General features: G+C 41.7%; 1 protein-coding gene across 1 annotated transcript in view; it reads left to right on the top strand.

The window, feature by feature from the left end:
* Positions 1–988: 988 nt before the first annotated feature.
* Positions 989–20143, top strand: part of ELOVL2 (ELOVL fatty acid elongase 2) — a 55893-nt gene continuing 36738 nt past the window's right edge. Inside the window, exon 1 of the mRNA XM_074899673.1 lies at positions 989–1117. Coding sequence (XP_074755774.1) covers positions 1115–1117 — 3 coding nt within the window. The 5' untranslated portion in view covers positions 989–1114. The remainder of the gene's footprint in view (positions 1118–20143) is intronic.

Raw genomic sequence — 20143 nt, 5'->3', positions numbered from 1 at the left:
ACATGTGATCCACTGCTTGAGCCACCGAAACCAGGAAAGAGAGTTCCTTGCAGTCTGGTCAACAAAACTATGAACAGCCAGAATTGGGAGGGCACCAATGGGTAGAGCATGTAGGAACATGTCATCTTTGACAAGTTTTCATTTAGAAAATAAAATAAAAATGCAGAGTTTTAATATTTTAAGAAAGATTATTTTTACTTCACTTGCCAAAGATTGCTTTCTTAAAAATGGAAAAGAAGCAGGATATTTTCAGTAAGTTTTGATAGTTTAAATATATGTTTTATAGGAGATATAAGGCTTCATTAGCATTTAGAACAAAAATCAGTTTTGAAGGCACGTTCTCTGCTTGCTCCACTAAGCACAAAGCCTCTCCTCTTCCCTGACCCTTTTCTGTTTCATATCAGTGACAGAGTTGTGACGGGATCAGCAGCTCCTGCTCTATGTGGTTTTTGTCCCTTCCCTAGCCAACCTAAATAAATATTTGCTTATCAATTCCTCCCTAATAGACAGATCTCTAGGGAGAAGCCTCGGTTATGCGGTAAGGCGACATTGATTGCAGCCTGGCACGGTGCGTGGAGGCTTCAGGGCTTCAGCGCAGAGACCTTCACCCGCAAATACGAGCGCTGGGCTATAGACCGAGCCCCCGGTTAAACGCCGCAGTGTCACGTCAGGACCACGGTAGCCAGCCAGTGCCCCCGTCTGCTCCCAGACCAGCCTCTCGGTGGCGACCCCTCTGAACTGAATCTCCGCAAGGGTTTTGTCCAAGGCCGATGGCCACTACCGACAGCGGCGCCCGGCACGGCGGTGGAGCAGCCCCTGCTCAGCTTCTGCGTTCCCACCTCCCGGCGGTCGCTCACCGCCATCTCCCGATCCCCCCGCTCCGCTCCTCCCCCTCCGGGTGCGCGGCGAGGCCCCAGCCCAGCCCCGGCCGCCGCCGCCGCGGTGCCGCCGGCAGCCGGTCCTCCCTCCCGCCCCGTGGGAGCCGGGACCCGGCGGGGGCGGGCGCGGCGGAGCCGGGGAGGAGGCGGCGCCTTATAGCGGGGGCGCGGCGGCAGCGCCGGCAGAGCCGCGCCGGCCGGTACCCTGGACAGCGCCCCGCCGCCCCGCCGCCGCCATGGTGAGTGCCCGCGGCCGGCACCCCGCACCCCGAGCCCCCCGCACCCCGAGCCCCCGGCACCCCGAGCCCCCGGCACCCCCCGCCGCGCCGCCGCCACCCTCCCGCTTCCCCGCCCCCCGCTCCTCCACCGCCGGCTGCCCGCCCCGCCCTCCCCGCTCCCCCCTGCTCCCACGGGTCGGGTCCGGGGTGTGATTTTTGGGGGCGCTGGGGGCGGGGGCATGCTCTCAGCTGCACGGCGAGCAGCACCCGGCGGGTCAGGCGGTGCGGAACGGGGCGGGAGGGAGCTCTGCGCACCCCCGCAAACGTGGGGAGCCGCGGGGCCTGCGGTCACACGGCGGAAGGGGGTCCTGGGTGGAGGGGCTAAGCGGGGCGCAGCCCCCGCGCGTACGGCGCCCCCTGCCCCGCGCCCAGCGGCCGCGTTTTCCTCCGTTTCGAGGTGCGCTTGGGCATGTTACATAAACAGATTATTCCCAGCGGTATGTTAATAGAAGCTCTTGCGTTAGTCAGTCTGTAGTGGAACACCTTCTTTTTTTTTTTCCATGTAATGAATGAACAATAGAGTTTTAGATTCCAGTTTAGCATTTAAGAGTTAAAGTGGAACAATGCAGTCACCTATTCAGCGAGTAGGACCATTTCCCCGTAGCGCATCGTGTCTTTGCTGTCATAGTAACTTCCCACAGGAGCTCATCCTGTTTATCAACAGTAATGCATTATGTGTAATGCTGACCTTACAAAGCAGGACGGTGTCATACAGATATTTTGCACCCTTAGAGTCAGTGGGGCTAATAATTGCCCAAGCTTGTCATATCAGAAGCTGGGGACACGATTAACAACAGAACCTAGTTTTTCTTTCATATGGTTTAACAAAAAAAATTCTTTTTCAAATCTCTTTGCATCATATATAGTAAATTCTGCCTTCCTTGCATAAAAATCAATTTGGAATCCACCCACACAGACCACCCTGGCGATTCAGACATGAATAATACTCAAACAGTCTTTCCATGAATTAACTTGAGTCCTCTTCCTAACAGTCGTGTATCCATCTGCTAACAGTCTGAATCTGTTTCTTCTATTTAGTCTATTTGCAATCAGCTCAGACTCAAGATGACAGATATGAAAAGACCCTGTTAAAAAAGACCAGAAATGGTGCAGTAGTTTGTGTGCTCCAAGATCCCCAGAATGACTTTCCACACATTATTGAATTCCTATTTCTTATCATCTAGGGTGAAACATAAATGCAAAATTTATGACTAAATTACCATAACTGAACAAAGCCCAAGTTAATACCAGCCTGATATAGTGAAGGCAGTTACAAAGACAACTTGGTGTTGCTGAGGGTAACGAACATTATTTATCAGCAACGGCTACCGCTAACATCCAGGTGCTCAGAAGTGCTGAGTCAACTGGAAAGAAAGATAAATAGCCTGAACCAGTTAAAATATTTCATTTTAACTCCTTCCAGGACTGAGATGAAGTCAGTTATACTGGTGCAAATCAAGGAAAAATTCGCTGCCGACATAGGCATTGGCCACTTTGTATTTGTACTAACGAAAATATTAGGTGAGACCTACCCTTAACCTGTTATTTCTGGTTCTTAGAACTGTTTAATACACCTTGACATTACTCTTGAAATGGTTATCAGCAATATCCAGAAATCGCTATTCAGAGCTACACAGGGGTGGGTTTCTATTAACAAGTTTTGCTCATCTGTATCTCCAATAACCTTAGTGTTCAAAAGTTTCCCCAAAAAGATTTCCCAAGACTTGTTATTCATATGTACAGACATTCTGGGGGGAGAACGGCCAGATTGGGAAAATCCTTGAAGTGGTATAAAGGCTGAAGGTTGCTTTGGCTCTAAAGTTTGAAAGCGCGTCCTTGGTACATTAGCTACTGAATCTAAAACCAGAACTTTTGCTGAAAATTGTTGTAATGATGCTAATGCAGGGTTAAAAGTTACAGAGCCTCGATGTCTAGATGGACCTGGAGTTTGAGGGCAGGGGGACACACAGACATGGGAGGATACTACCAAAGGTATAAGAAGCAAATGAATGACAAACATAGTTTTTTGGCCACAGTAGTGGAAACAGCATTTTAGCACTCCCTGCTCCATTAGCATAGAAATAAGCGGGTGTATGTTGCTGGTGTCCCTTCAACTCCAGTGAGAGAGTTTCCTCAGCAACCTGGGTGTTCAATCAGTTATTTGTAGAAAGTAGCATAAGGATGTTTGGGTTGTTTTTTTTTTTAAACTTCATTTTGCTGAAGCAGCAAACTGCAGCCTTCATCAGGCTGTAAGTTTTTCCTCGTCATTCCCATCATATGAGGGCAAACGAAGTGGGACGGTTCTCCTGTTTATGTAGTTCACTGCAGCCCTATTTACTTCAGTGAATCTAGGTCAAATTACACTGGCTCAGGATTTGGCTGCACCCTTGAACTTTAAACCGATTATAAATTTTGATTTGTCAGTGTATTTTCCATGGGGTCAAATCCCACTTTTACAGAGTAAGAGAATGTATAACCTTGCACAGTACATGGCAACTAATACTTACAAAGAGGCTAGGTAACACTAAGGTAAGCATAAACATGAGGATGGTGTGAGGCTGTATTTAATAGGTTCAGGTATTTGTACCTCTGCAATAATCCAGTTGCAGAGGGGTTATATAGACAGGTGCTAGAATATTTTTTAAATTCCCTAAGAGAGTTTGATAACTGGTGTAGTCTGACATCAGTGAAGAAAGACACCTAACTCTTTTAAGCATTCATAAGCGTCATGGCCACCATATCAGGGTATGATGCTTGATGTGGGTCTACACTGATTGCAGAACATACAGAAAGGGCCCTAGACAGCAACAAATCTCTCTTCTTTGCCGGCAGTAGCCAAAATAAAACCCTGTTTCATTGTCCACTAGTATTTGTTAATTGCCCTGAGCACCACTGCAAAAGCAATGTTCCAGCCCCTGAACACTGACACGCAAACTGGAAGAGAACATTTTCTGTAGACATAAATCAATCCATCACAAATCCATGACTGACATGGGAGACAGTGCTACAGCACCCACTGCCAACAAGATGTCCAGCTCTGTCGTCGTTAAAAGCTAGCAAACTTCAGCAGCCTTGCCATCCAGAACCAGAGCAGCAAGCCAGGGTTGTGCCAGCTGATACAGAATTAATAAGCTATGAGAAAACATGCTCATAAACTGCATATAGGACAGACAAAGGGGCATTAAGTACTTGCCCAGAAACTCAAGAAGATGTACTGAAGCATTTTGCATGTGATGGGATTGATTAAAAAGTCCTGCAGGACTTGAAGTAAGAGTTCCAGTGTTTCACTTGCATAGTTAGTTACAAATACCTGCTTATCAAAACCTGCATGCTGGCCTTGGTGTTGATCCCTTTCATCTCTAGGAAGATCCTTTGATTCTCTAAGACTGACCATTGAATCTTCATTACAAGCAGTCTGACCTGTGTAAAGAAGCAGACTCCTGTTGTTCATCAGGCACTTGATTTTGCATTCATTAAGTTTAATAACATCTCTAGATTTTTTAAAGAAAAAGGTTTAAAGTAAACACTTTAATTGAACCTCTGACCCAATTACAAGTTGGGGAAAAACCTGCAGTAGTATTTTCTTTAGGTATTAGTAAACTCCAGATTAATGTAATTACAAAGGGCTGGTTTATTTCCTAATCTAAGACAGCTTCAAGGGTAAATCAATAAAATCACATCAGGTGGGAATTTTTCCTGATGCTTTCATGCTGTGCTATATGAGAGTTTTGTTAATCACTGCCTGTAAAACTGATTTAGAAGCTGAGACATTGATAGGTCTCATACAAATTGAGCCTCAAGTCTGTATTCAGTGATAAAGTAATAGGTCACAAGTGCAGCCTGACTGGTAGTTAAAGAAGATAAAGGAGAAGGGAAGGAAATTAGGAGGATGAAACTAGGCATACCACTGGTTGTTCAGAGCCAGAAAGCTGCTGGGATGAGTCTGCCTTGTGAGGCCATGGTGGAAGGGCACAAGAAGGGTTGCCCAGCTGCAACAGGGAAGAAACACCTTGCGAGACTGGAGCCTGCATCTCTGCTGCATTATAAATGCCACACTTCAGACTTCAAGCATATCAAATTTATCAGCCAATTTGTAAGCACCTGGCAACAACTGAGCTTATAAATCCATTTTCTGCATACAGCCCCCATGGCTTGCCTTATCATATGCTAAATCCGTAGGCCGCAATATCCAAGTGACTGCATCTTTACCCACAGGACTGCTGCACAGCTGACAAGTAGAGTTCAATATGAAATAAAGTGAATATTTATGTCTTCTGTGGGGCTTCTTACCTACCTAAGTAACAGCAAAAAACACTTTAGTTTTTGAGAGCTGGTTATGCTCAGATCTAGGAGGGTAAGAGGGAACACTTTACAGCTTCAGGAATATGACAACTGACATTATATTGGCATTAATACTGAAAGTACTCTGATTTGATGTCAGTCTAACAACAGATGAGTGATCTTTTAAAGTACTAAGTTCATCTAGCTAATGAGTGTTAAACTGCATTACATTTCTTCTTCCTCAGTCAAAGCTGACCATGATAAAATGGTAAAGATCGGATGTCCCATACTGAAAGAAATCAAACCCCACATGGCAGAAATTTCTATATGAAGATGTGTAATTAGAGAATAAAAATTTAAGATTGTTTTCATCACTGTTGGAAGACTTTTTGATTTCTTCCCCTAAGAAGGACAGATACAGAAATGAAACAACAAGTACTTCATATTCTATGTCATCATTTCATAGACAAACACAGCAAGAAATGGAAGTTGGAAGTGGGGTGGCCAAGTTTGAAATAAATATCCTAAAACCAAACATAAGGAAACGCAGCAAAAACCGTTCTTTCCCTAGTTTTGAAAGGCCCCCTAAAGTATACTAGTCAGTAGTGACCATTCATAACACTTTGCAGCCAGCAAACGCAATGTGGTACAGCAGCCTAATGGGGGGAGTAACTTACACACATGAAGAAAAGTCTAGACCTGCTTTTATGTCTTTTATGTGACAATAACTGATGCAGTTTACAGACATTTTTGTGTCCTTAGGGCCTTACCATGCAGCGCAGTCATTATCATTTTTATTTAGTTTTGAGAAAAGCATCAGTCTGGGTGTTTCCATGGTATAATGGGTTTAAGAGCTTTGGGCTTTAAAATTCCAGTTATATGTGGACTAAACTCTAGGATACCTAGTGTTGGGGTTAACAGAGGAAGGGAGCTAATTAGCTTGTGCACCCTCTTATCCTGTGCCAGGAGATGGGGCTCTATTACTTGGGTTCCATACACTTTTAAGAAGAGATTGTCCTTGGAGTTCATTAGCCTGATTTAGGGTTTTAAAGAAGGTAAATTTAGAACTGTTTTGGAGGAGGAGACATAAGAGAACTTCCATGATCTCTTTTTGTCTTCCTTATTAAACTTGAAAATCAACTGTCATTTCCTTTGCTCTCCTCACGCAACCTGCTTTAATCATGATTGAAGTCCAAAACATGAAGTAACATTTGAAATCCAGGTTTTTGCCCTCAAGGATTTAAGGGAGAAATGGAAGAAAAAGAAATTAAGGACCAGTTAACAGAACAAGAGGATATTTTCCACTTCAAATGTTGTTTTGTGTTCTCAAGTGACACTTTGGAAAACACACGTCAGATTCTGTTTCTTTATTTCCCTGTATCACACATGCAATTTCACAGCCTGAAGTAAAAAAATACTTTGTTTCTTGCATTTTGCTGTGAGTATGGATAAAACCGCTCCAAAAAGCAAAATGCCTTCAAACTGGCAGGGAATAAATGGTTGGCAAAGTTGTCAAGGGTGATTTCCATGTCAGGGAATTGGCACATCTTCTGCTAAGGCAGTTCTGAATACTATCCACACCCGCTTTCTCACCAATTGCTGGCCGCAGACAGCTAAGTTGCTTCTGTTGCAGTTTAAAAGGTCAGGTGTGAGGTCGTGCGATTTCTGAGTCTGCTAGAAGTTGGTATTTGTGACAGAACAGTGTTTTATTACGTACACAGTTTAATTTTTTTAGTGTTTGTTAATAGTCCTTGCAATTCCAGGGGGAAAAGTCATTAAGTCTATTTTCATACTTATATGCTTGTCGATCTATTAATCGAATTGCTTTATGTTCTAAGAAGTTTAATCAATTTGCACTACTGACTGGCTACTCAAAATTACCCTCTTTCTCAAATCCAGAAGCTTGTCTAGTATGAAAGATATCCCATGCAATTCTTATAGGAACAGCTGCATCTCTCCTCTCAGCTGTTAGGATTATGCCTTCCTAGAGTAGCATTTCGGTGTTACTTTGCTGTTACACCAGAGGCTGTACTGTGGCTTAAAGCCTTCAAATCAGCCATTCTTACTTAGGGGTACCTTCTTACCTTGACTAGACATCTTTCTGAGATGTATCTTTTAATAGTGACAGAAGGCTATGCATGAAGCCAGACAAAACCTCCATATTTTCAAATTTTTAGAAGAAAAAGAAAAATCAAAGACATCACAAAACAAGCATATCAATAAACAGTTCGTATTAGCAAAGTGTTTATAAGTTTCTTTCTTCTTCCTACCTTTTACTGCTGCTGAAAGCAGAAATGAGAGATGTCTTCCAACCTGCCAGTGTGCAGGTGGCTTCAATTTCAGCAGTTACCATCACTCTCCAAATAGTAGACACCTTATTTTATATGAGTTACTTAAGATATCAAAAATTCCTCTCAAAAATCGGGTCCTTCCATTGAAAAAGGTATTAGAAGAGTCTGGATCCATGCTCAAAAGCACCCTTGGAAATTTTGCTCCTTCAAATACTGGAACTACTGCCTTTTACTGGAAGCTTGATGATTAAGAGCCATGAGAAACTAGCATCCCCAAAACCAGACAAGTATATCATGTCTCTAGTTTTATGGCATTTTCTTCATTTTTCAAAGCTCTCTTTTCTGACAGAAGGTTAGTTACATATGCTCTCTAAGACTTCTTTTTTTTTTTTTTTTTTTTCTGATATGTGTCAAAAGCATCACAGGATGTTCATGCTTCCCTTTGAAAGCTGAGATACAGATTGCGATTTCTTGGTACTGAAACACAGTGGAAACTTTGCTCAAAAATAGCTAATTTGTGCAAGGAAATAGAAAAGGTAGCATTTTACCTTATTCCTCTGCAAAATATCAGTAGCTCTCCACTTCAGGGAAAAGCAATATTGAGAACCTTTTGGTTTTAAGGCAGTTATTTATTCCTTACTGCTGGAGACTTTGTAAGTCTGCATTTTAATAGTATCTGCAAAAAACCTTGAAAGATAAAAAACTCAAAGGGAGTTATTTTGCCTACAATAACTAAAAGAGAATCTCAAAAATATCCCCTATAACCTACCCTGGAGGGAAAATCACCACTTTTTTTCCCCTTTTACATCTACTAAATTACCAGCATAATTTTATTTCAAATTGAGTATCACTGAAATGTCCCCTCAGGACTACATTTAATACAAATTTTTGCACAAAATAATTTTTATTTTTCATCAAGCAGGAAGTCATTTCCTGCTGTTTGCCAGACACCTTTGGGAGACGGTAGTATTCAGATCAGAAAGTGTTTTGATGGAAAGGTGCAAAGTTGAAAGCTAAGCCAGAGAAAACTGTCACAAGGATGGGTGTAGAAGGGAAACAACATAGCCCCATCCTGTTTTGCCTCCAGGTATGTTTTCATGAGTTTAAAGAAGCGTAAGCATTTCAAAATTCTGGCTCATTAAACCTTAGGTCTTGCTGAAACTTGGTATACATGCTTGGTATACTCAAAACCACTCAAAACCTCCTGAGCACTCAGTAGGATAAGGAACATCCTGATCAGCTGAAAACAAGAAACCCATACCAGTCCCCTGGTCTTCAGTGAATTTGGGGGTTCACGTGCTCTTGTTTCTTTTACAAAGACATCCCCTCATGCCTCAGTGCTCCTCCTCCAAATATGAACAGCATTGATAAGACACTGATGCAAGTGTGATTCTCAGCAGTTCGTATTGGATGCAATAAGGTGGTTATTTAAGTGAAGAGGATAAAATATCGTTGAAATAATGATGTCATCTAAATTAACAATACTGAGCTAAATACCGAAGTACTCACTGCAACATGGACATCTGTGTTGCAGGAAGCAAAGTGAGATCATTAAACCCCTGTAACACATCATTCATCAATCCAGAATTAGAATAGGTTTGAGAATTTATTACCTGAAATGATCTTGCACTTGATTCAATAAACCAGTTTGGGAGATATTTTGATAAACATTCAGTTGTTTATCAACTGCAGGTTGATGCTGCAGGTAACTGAGTCTAAATTAGGAAAGATGTGCATAGTCAGAATGAAGGAAGCGTTCAATTCAGTTAGAGCGCTCAAATAACAGTGCTTATACCTACCTGGAGAAAGTACCAAAGGACACCTTCAGACATCACCTCCTGGTTTCTTTCTTAGCATCTTCCTCAAAGAAATAATATCAAATAGGAGGATTTTCTTTAAAACCAGTAAGACTAAAAATTCTTTTATTTTACTTGCTTATTTAACTCTCATGGCTATCACACATTTGCCCCCTACCATGTTTACAGATCGCACAGACTTAAACAGAGATGTGTATTTCTTGCTGTAGTCTGCTTTCCATGGGAAAGTCTCTTGTTGCTGCTTTTTTTTTTTTTTTTTTTTTTTTTCTGTAACACCTTAATTCTCTGTGATATTTAATAACTAGATTTACCACCATTACCTTTGGCACTTCTGTCAGACAACACATTTTGCTGGGAAATAACTATTCAGTGTCTGCTATTTAGTTTTTCTTCCCTTGTTTTTTGTTTTGGGTTTGTGGGGTTTTTGAGGAGACAAGCTTCCCATTTTATCTGTCTTTAAGGGTATCTGTAGTGATACTTAAATCAGCTGCAGGTGCCATCAATGCTACTTCTAACTTGTCCTGTAAAACAAATGTGTTCATTACATTTACTTGTAAGAAATTGTCATCTCTTCAAATAGTTATTCCCAACAACACATATTTAATGCAAAGTAACAAGCGATGCTTCTTCTTCTCTGAAACAGTAGTAAAACTGAAGAGACTTGGAGCACCTGCTTCACTTGTTGGAAACTTGAGCTCATGAGGATATTCATTTTCTGGAAAGAGGTACCTGATCAGTGCCTGCGATGTATATCAGGTCTCAGACAGTTCAAGCTGACCTTGCCAGCAACTCTGTTTTCCTCTTGTCAACTATCTGTCCGCTACAAGGCAGTGCTGAACCTCAACACTTAGCCATCGAAGGAACCAGTATTTTTCCACATGATATCTATCTTTATAATGGCTGTTTGGTCTAAGAATTAATTAATAATCAAATCAGTCTGACGGGTGTGTCAGTCACTGCAATGTAGCACTGTCATGTAGATGTTATGTCAAATGGAAATTCCCAACTTTGATGACACTTGATTTTACAGGTCAGCTTAGGCTGATCCTGACAGATGATCTCCTGAATGATGAAGAAAGCTGTGTGAAAAGCTTTTACCAAGAAGGCTGATCTTCTAATACTGGACATAATCATGAAGATAAAAAATGTACTGCAAGACCACCAAACCCACTGAAGCACTGAATGTCTTCTGGTCATGATTTCTTTCCATAATATTAGATATTGTGAGATGTTAATGCTTTGGATTTTTTCAGGTTTTACTTTTCTTCTTTAAATCAGCAGTTACTTGGAAATATCTGGCATCTAATGATAAATTAGAGGATAAATGCCTATTAAAACTCCTAAATTTGAAATCTAATTTTAAGTATAATGTACAGATTTTAGAAGCAGATATTTTGACTTAAAACCTCACGTTTCTTTCCCGAAGTGAATTATACTCATAACTACCTAACTGAAAACCTTCCTGTACTGAGTTTCACACCTGCATTCCTCACACAGCACTTAGACTGTTTTATACCTGGGTAATGACCTCAAAGTGAAATTGAAAGGCTTTGCATGCATTGGAAGATTAAGGCTGAAACCTTAGAGGCTTGGATCTGAACTCTAATCCACAGCAGCACGCTACAAACTCCTCCTCCTCTTCCATTCTTGTCCTTCCCATTTTTCCACTTACATCCCCATAAATAGTTCAGGAAAGAGTCTATGCATTTGGGCAGCAACTACAAGAAATTACTTGCAAAATGACTGCAAAACAAGAAAAAACCATTTCTCTAATGGGCACCAGATTTCCTTCATCTAAACTATAAGAACAAGAACAAATCTGTAAACTGAGTGCTGTTACTTTTAAGGATGTAGCTAAAGCAGGCCACAACATGACCTATCTTACCAGTCTCTGAATAGAGAGCAATGGAAAGAAAACATGCACACACACAACCGTTAAGCTGCAGCACTAAGATACTTTGCCAGATTTCTTTGTTCCAAGTTTTGACGACAAATTAAAATGCAAGGGCTCCACTCCTGGCAGTGGGTCCAGTGAGTCTGGCCAAGTGGACCACTACATCTATGTAGAGCTCTGCTGGTCTCTTTAGCAGCCAGCACAGCATCTACTCATATGTGTTGGGTTATAATTATGCAATGAACACATCCCCTCATAAATCTCTTCCTTCTCCCAGGCCTATTCCCATGTGGCAAGGGAATGGAATATGTCCTGATTATACCTCATATAATTTAATAACTTGAGCAGGTTGTACGGCATATATATCAGGGTAGATTTTTGACACATTGTGCCTTTGGGAAGGTAGTTAGCCCGGTTCAACTAAATGTTTATCGGTACAATTTTTCACAAAGGAAATACAGCTGGGCAGAATTATCTCAGTAGCTTTATATGAGAATTAAATGAGACATTCAGTAGAGGGTTTGAGAAACAAAGAAAACAGATAGGCATTATTATAGATTTGTTTTTGAGGGGTTTAATCCCACTTTGTTCCTTTCTGAGTCTTCTGACTTTACAGAGGTCAGTAAAAACCTTGAAAGTATGACTGTAACCTCCAAAGCATGTAAATTTACAAACACAAGAACTTAGTGTTTTAACTCAGTAAAAACGCAGGTTGGAGTGAGCTTGATTTGGGGAATCTATACTAAAAAAGTTACTACAAAAGCCAACCAAGGATGTGAACATCTGTCTGCTCCTGGAGTTCCAGCTGGGCCAGCAGATGAGATCCCCATCACACAGCACCATCCCTTTGCTGCAGGTCACTCTCCTGCACAGCTCCTCACATGGGCTTTGCATAACTTCTTTTACTCAGGATGAGCCCAGTTGCCAAAGAGCTCCAATTTGGGTAGTTTTGATTAACCAGCATCCCTTTAACAGAAAAATGTAACAGCTGTACAACCAGCACTGCCCAGAGGTCTGCAGTGGTGGTCCCAGCCCAAAGGAGGGACAGCTGAGAAGCCCATGCATGGGAACCCAACTCTCCAGTCAGCACAGCAGCTCTCACAGTGCCCAAAACACAACAGCTCTCTAGCTCTGATTTGGTTTTTGTTTATGTTTATAAGGAGCTCAGTGCCATTTAATAACTGCATTGACTGGAGATGGTTTTGCTAGCGAGGATGAAAGTATTTTCAGGATCATTATTTTTTGCTGAAAAACTAAGGTATCCTATGCTATGATTGTGTTTGCTCCTATATGTTTTTATACTTAAAATATTCTTCTGTACACATAAAGTAGCTATGGCGATTTAAAAATACTTCAGAAGCATAAGATTAATAGTAGTGAACTTCAGAAATTTATAATACATTGCGCATAAATACAGTACGCAGTTAAGTGATGCAAAAAACCATGCTGTATTTCATTAATTTGCTTATGCACAGTACCTTTAGCATTAAATATAGTAGAAGCCTATTTTACCCCTTAAATCCTGACTAGGTGAATCGAAAAAACCCTAAGGCCTTATTTTATTTTTTGTATGTTTATATTTTAATATTTTAATTTTTTTTCATTTATTGTATTTTAAAGAGAGAACCCCACAGCCCTACTTTTATGTCAGCCCAGAGGAACTAGAAATACTACCCACATGGGTCTTCAAATACTCCTCTCTTGTCCTCCTGCCCCCACAGTAGTACTCTGCAGCTCTAGTATGAGTTGTTCAAGAAAATCAGGAAAAAACATTTGGTCAGGCAGAGCCCCAGTCAGGGAACACATTTTAGAAAATCCTTTTTGATCCTCCCTGCCTGTAACAGGAGGGGCAGGCAGTCCCTTGCACATTAATCCCCACCATGGGGACATGGTGTTACATTGCAGACATCTGGGACAGCAACCAAGAAACCTAATTCTTCGGCATAGAGTGCCCTTTGTCTTCCTGAACTGCCAGGATTGTGGGAAAACCAGAGCTCTTGCTTTTGGGGTAGGTTTTTTTTTTTTTTTTTTTTTTTTTAAGGTTTATTGTCCAACAAGTCATGAAATCCTGTGCAGAGGCTTAGGATCTTCTATTCATCTTAGACCTTGAAGTCCGTTACAGTAGAAAATTAAGAGATATTCACAGTACTAGAAAGGATATGTTGTCTGTTTCTATTGCTTTCTCCAGAAAAATAGTCAAGCATGTATGCCAAGCACAAAATAAAGCCCTGCATGAATTATACTAACTTACAAAATCAGCTTCTCAGCAGCAACAAAATCTGTCTGCAAATAGCAAAGAAAATAAAATTATCAGGATATGGTATACTGAGAAAACTGAGCTGCCTTGTAAACTTGCTGCTGTAATTCTCCCCTACCGTTTCATTTGCTTCCTGTCCCCGTCTTGTTATTCATTGTATGGGTCTAAATTCAGGATGCAAGCTTTTCGCTGCAAAACTGTGTAGTTGCATACATGACACGTGTTGGGCAGACACTGTATACCCAGGCACATCTTTGGGGAATTTTCTGTTCCAAAACCAAATCATCGGGTAAATCCAAAGCCTTTAAAGGGTAATTACCCTACCTTGCTCTAGTAGAATTATTTTCCCATGCTTCTCAAAGAGCAGCTGGCTGTCTTGCTCTTAAATAATGAGAAGTGATACACTGCTTCTTCATTACATTAGGCATCCTTTACGAACTCTAGTTGTTCAGAAGCAGGTATGTTAAGCTGTGTAGGCTTTTGTATTGCTGATGTAAAATTAATTCTGATACTGATCTCTCTTCCCAATGCCTTGTAAAGTCAACGAGAGCTGAACAGACCATTAAGGAAGCAACCGTAACAGAATTAACCTCTCTCTAAAAAAACCTCACTGGGGTTCTTTGCTTGAAACTTAAGGAACTTCCTGCTGCAAGGGAAACTTTCTCTTATTCAAGCCAGGACCCAAGGGTTGTTGCTTTGCCTGAGAAAGTGATTTATTCACTCAGGCTGTTGGAAGGAGGCAGAATTTTTATCTACCCTTTCATTTTTGACTAATTTCCTTTTTGTTTATTCCCTTGGAGTCATACAGTCTTGTCACATTGTTGCTGATGGGAATTATACTCCATCTCAGGTCATACTGTCATTTTAAATCTGATTGTTAGAGCAAAGGAAAAATGAGGTCAATAACTGCTACCATTTTCTTGGGAACTGACAGGCCACATCTGAGGTCTCCCTAGAGAAATCTTCTTTAATTACAAGTAAAGCTGATGTTCCCCTGTGTAGCAGGTAGAATTGAGCAGGATTACTTTTAAAAGGATTGCACTGATCTGCTTTGGTGACAGTTTCATTTTGAAATTCTGATAACAAGCAAGAGGATGGATTATAAAGATACGGTTCTCAGGAGTGTACACAACTGACACATACCGCAAATCGGGCCACAGCAGCCACGCGTCCCTTCCGCTCTTCTATTAAGGCCAGACAAGTTCTATTTTGAGCACTGTGATTGCCATGTATTATTTTAGTGATTACTTAATATGATTGTGAAGAATAGAGCAAAAACAATTTGGAAATAGTAGAAGGGAAATCCTGCAAGCAGGCATTCCAGAAAGAGAATTTTTTATCCTGGAGACAATGTGACACTCAACCTTTTACAATATAAACCAATGACAAATGTGTAATAGGCTGAATGCTTTCAAATACTTAAATTATGAATGGATTTTGGGAAACCAAGCAAATATTAATGGGTTCTTAAATCACTTTCGTTCTAACCCATGTAATTGTAGTGCAGAAACCTTCCAGATTCCTTTCCTTCATACTTAAAAAAACCAAACAGCTGATTAATTTTGCAAAAGCAATTTATCTCACTATGATATATGATCTGATAGTAGCTTGGCTGGTAAAATAAGACTTACCTTATTTTATGAGAGAAATGAATACTTTCTATGACACCTAGTGGGTTGCATAGTCCAGAAACAAAGACTGATGTCTGAAACAGCTCACATACTTACAGTGTTTTAATGAAAATTGTTCTGCCCCTTAGCGCTTACTCACCTTTGGTGCTGATGGTGCTTCAACCTGATCTGAGTCCTGACAGAAGCCATAAAGCAGATATTTCTCTACTTAAGTCCTTACTCCTATGTGTGGGATGACCGTGTGTAGTGCTGAGCAGGACTACAAAACCAAGTGAAAAAGAGACCTCTTATTAAACAAAGCTAAAACTCCCAAAGCAAAAGGAGCCTAAATACTAGTGTCATTTCTCCAGAAGTGAAGAGTCTGGAGTATGTCAGCTCTTAGATCTGAAAACAGCTCAAACTCCTATTTCCTGGGGGAACACACCAACCATCAACCAACACTGATAAATCCTAATAGAAAAGTGTTTCTCTGGAGTCTCTTTGCTGTAAAGGCCTGTCATGCAGAACTGAGGTGCTCACAAAGTGCCCACTTCTGATGGCAACCCCCAAAACCAGGCAAACAGGAGTTTTACATTGACTAAAATGATGCACAACTCACTTTTTGACTATAACCGCTCTAAAGCAATAAATGCTGGGGTTTGGGTTTTCTTCATGTATTATTATAAATTTAACAGTACAAGGCAGAACTTGCTATTCCACCTGACTACAGCTAGAACTTAGGATTTTCAGAGAGACATAAGAACTATGATAGTTTGTGAAGCCTTACAGTACCAAGAGTTAAAATGCAGTCTTTTAGAGGGGGAAGACAAAAAAAAAAAAAGAGGGTATTTTTTGTTAGTTAGGAAGAGAGAATGAAAACACATACTGAAAGGTTTTAGTTTGATCTTCATTTTATATGACAATGTTTTAGAAAAGTGAATGTTAGAAGAGCCCAAAAGTAAATTTTTGGTTTTTTTCTTTCATTGCACTGGGTTATCATCTATTGCATTTCCCAAAAATCACGTTATGTGCAAAAAAACTTTATCATTCCCTAAGCTTTTGTTTTAGAGAAGCATCTCAGCAGCAGCAAGGGTTGCCTGTAGATTCACACTTGTAAAAAACAAGTAAAAAGCACTGAGGGTGGATATTGGAGCTATAGGTAATGTTGAGATGGATTACAGCTGACATGGGGTATGTGTCTGCAGTGTGGTTAGGACTGTGAGCAGGATGGAGTGTGGGTGTTTTGTGTGAAAGCCCAAGCATAGCTCGTCTCCTCGTGTCAGTGTCCCATCCTGAGGTGACCAGCCAAAGCCTTGTCTGCAGCTCAGAAACCAGGCATATGCCCTGTTCCACTCCAGGACCAACCCCTGCCGACAGGCAAGCTGAGCCCAGGAGGTGTTTTCCTTCCTGCTCCAACAGAGGTGATTCCCAGAAAGGGCAGGTTTACTGGTAACCGTCAGTAACAAGAGGTCTTGGTGCAGAAATCAAAGGTGTTGAACCTTTGAGAGAAATGTGTGCTCAACTTCTTGTCAAATTTATGTCCTTCTAGCTTTCTGTTAGCATTCAGCACGTTAACCTGGAACTTGTGGTTGTTGCTGTATTTCAAACTCTCTTGTCAGAGGGAACACAGTAGCTGCACAGTTCTGCATGTGTATTTTTCACTATGACTAACTTAAGTGTGACTGGAAACTGGGCCAAGATGCAAATAGAGATGGGGAAACATGCTGCTTCTCCTATCAGTAAGCCCTTGTGTGCTCCTAGCACCCCTGTCTGCTCTTTTGTATTAAACTCAGGGGTGAAGGTGCATCACTACCGACAGTAAATTGCATCAAGTGCCCATTTCAGTCCACATGAAGAACAGGAGCTCCTTTCACAGCTCGTGCTGTTCTGGGGGGCAACGAGCAAGCTCACCAAAGGGCTCTGCTTCCTCAGTGTGAGGGGGTATGAGTGCCACCCGGGTGGCATGGCAAAGGCTCTGCCTTTAGTAGGCCACTGTTTCTCTTAATGCTCTCTGTGAATAATACCCCGAGAGCTGTAAGATGTCTAAGCATGGGGTTGTTAAGAGAGCTGTGTCCTCTGACTCTTATGTAGGCCACCCAAACTCACACTCCGCAGAGGAGGACATGGAAATTTCTCAGCCTTCAAGCCTCAAAGTCATCTGCTTCCCTTCCACCTGAAGGAAAGCACTTTTATTTAAAATACTGAAGATAACACAGAAACGGATATGAAGGATGGGGTTGACTTTCTGCTACTAGCTGCTTTAGGAGAAAATGGGTGTTAAATCAAGGCAGATCTGTGGTAAATGCCTTCTGGCCTATTCTTTTCTGTGGAAGCCTCTAGATCTGCCTATGGGAGCTATTGGTTTGAGACTTCTCCACTCTGGGCAACGAGGAGGGATGTTACCTGAGCCCACAGTTCCTATTGCTTTGATATTCCAGTCTGGTTTGAGGGTGGAAACACCCACAAGAAGTACCATCTGCACAAGTGGAACTGCATAAAGGTGACATTATTCACCAGAGATACATGGCGACCACAGCAAAACTTGGGTTTAGGCACACATTTGCCAAAAGACCAGTTTCTAGCTGTCCAAAGAACAGAGGTATTTTATCAAGAAGAATGATTTCTGCTGAACTGTTGCAATCAGCTCCAGCAGGGCAGAGACCATTTTAATACTGAGTATGAGTTTGGGATTACATGAAATAACTAGGAAAACTAATACAGAAGACATTCTGAAATACTATTCCTGAACGTTCAGGGAGCAGCCAGTGGGAGAAACTAATTGAAGAGCCTCACACTTCCTTACAACAGAGCATGTTTAGGACCTCCTTTCTGTCTGTACTCCAAGGAAAAAGTAGATTTAAAGACTGCTACTGCTTAAATGTATAGTGGCCCCATCACTAAGCCTTCAGGCCCCAAAGCAGCCCTTTCCCTTCAGAGAGACAGTAGATACCTTCCACAGTCCCAGCATACTGGCACACAGAGACAACTATGGGAGGCAGCACGTAGAACTCCACTCTCCTTGCTGTCAGGCAACATAAGGGTAAGAAGAGATCTGACAGCAAATTGCCTTTCCCTTTAAAATCAGCCTGAGAATCAGTAGTCTACATAGTGTCACTGAAGGCACTATGCAGAGTGTCTGGAATCCAACAATACCGCCCCCTCTGCCAGAAAAAAAAAAAAAAAAAAAAAAAAGTGGAAGAAAAGGAGTAGGAGGGGTTCCCTGTACAGCAGATCTCTAATGCCAGTCCTTGCAGTCTGCTACAGAGCACGGACATGCTGAAGATGCGATTTTTCGATTTTACAGCATGGAATGACATATTATCATTCTTATTTTCAAACACTAACAGGCACAAATGCTGCTGACCTCAATCCAGGCTGGAGAGTGGAATATTTTTTTCTGAATCCTCTTCATGGGTCTCACAGAGATATTCCTGTTCCTTTTAAGATTTTTCTACAAGCCAGGCCTAATGAAGACAGCCTGCAGTAGTAACTTTTCATTAATTATCCCTAACCAGTTTGGTTGGTTTTTGTTTTTTTTAAGCTGACTGTAACTGCAGGATGGAAGCAGCAGTTTGAGTGACACCTTTGCTTCTAGAGGTAAAGCAGAATGGCTTTGAAAATAAAAACACAGCCAGTGGCTAGCATTAAGTCAGAGCAAAGCAAGAAAAACCCAAACAGGCTAGCATTTATGCTTTGAAGTGCCTTTTTTCCTTTTCAAAACTGCAGTTTACATCTGACACATAGCAGGTCATAACACTAGATTTTTGCTTGGCTGAAACACATATGTTAGGAAACTACTGAGCCCTACAAAAATGCTGGCAAAACAGAGGTGGATGTGAAGGGAGAACTAGGTGCTGCACAGGGCTGTTTGTTGGCTTTATTCCTTCAGTTGTTGAACTTCTTTTTCAAGGTATCTATGCCCAAAGTTTAGAGCCCAGCTGCCACATGATGTTGGAGGCTTCTAAATTCTCTAGGTGTTCATTTTTCCAGTATTAACAAGACCTGTATTTCTGTATATAACTATACTGTCTGAGCTCCTAAACCACTGGAGCATTCTTGAGCCATGCCTTCCTTGCCCTTCCTCCCCCGTGGAACATGGTTTTCTAACCCTGGATTTGAGATTGCCACATGCAGAACAAAACTATCTATTTGTGATGCTGCCAAGCCCACTGCCTTATTCCCATTAATTCAGTGCGTACAGCCCTCCCCTGTTGTGTGGGAAACCAAGCTTCAAACTGCTCTTTACATAGCTTGAATTCATATCTCACATCTTTTTCTGACTTCCCACTGGCCCGAGTGGCTCTTGGTCTGGCACATCCCCCTAAATTTCTGAGCATAGTCAGCCATCACTAGCATCAAAGATAGGAGAAAAACTGGAACTAAAGTAATTCATCTCAACATCTGGATTCTAGTCCCTGCTCAGACATATACCAAAGTATTTCTTAGGGAGACAAGAGCGGCAGTAGAAGAAATGAAGAAAAATAAATTCCAGAGTTAACAGCTAGTCTAAAGCTCAGGGCAAATGGAGAATACAGGCTGAAAACCCACTGGCAGATTAGACAGAGGGCAGGTATGACCAGTATCACAGCAGCACCTGGCACAAAAGGTACCAGGTTTTTCTACCTTGGCTGTGTTTGCAAGGGGAAAGACTTGTGTCTTAGTTACTTGTGGTAACTAAGCAGCTCCAGAAAGTCACTGGCTGTAAATCACAAGCAGGGGGAGGCAACCAGCTGCTTAGTTATCATCCTTCAGAAAGGGAGCTCCAGTGCCCCCTCCAAGCCCATCTGCACAGCTCAGGGACCCAGGTTCCCAGGTCTTGTGCCTTGCCTGGGGAGCT

Source organism: Athene noctua, chromosome 2 (genome assembly GCF_965140245.1).
Source record: "Athene noctua chromosome 2, bAthNoc1.hap1.1, whole genome shotgun sequence".
NCBI lineage: Eukaryota > Metazoa > Chordata > Aves > Strigiformes > Strigidae > Athene > Athene noctua.
Note: the sequence above shows the minus strand (reverse complement) of the source record. Positions and strands in the feature narration are given on the sequence as shown.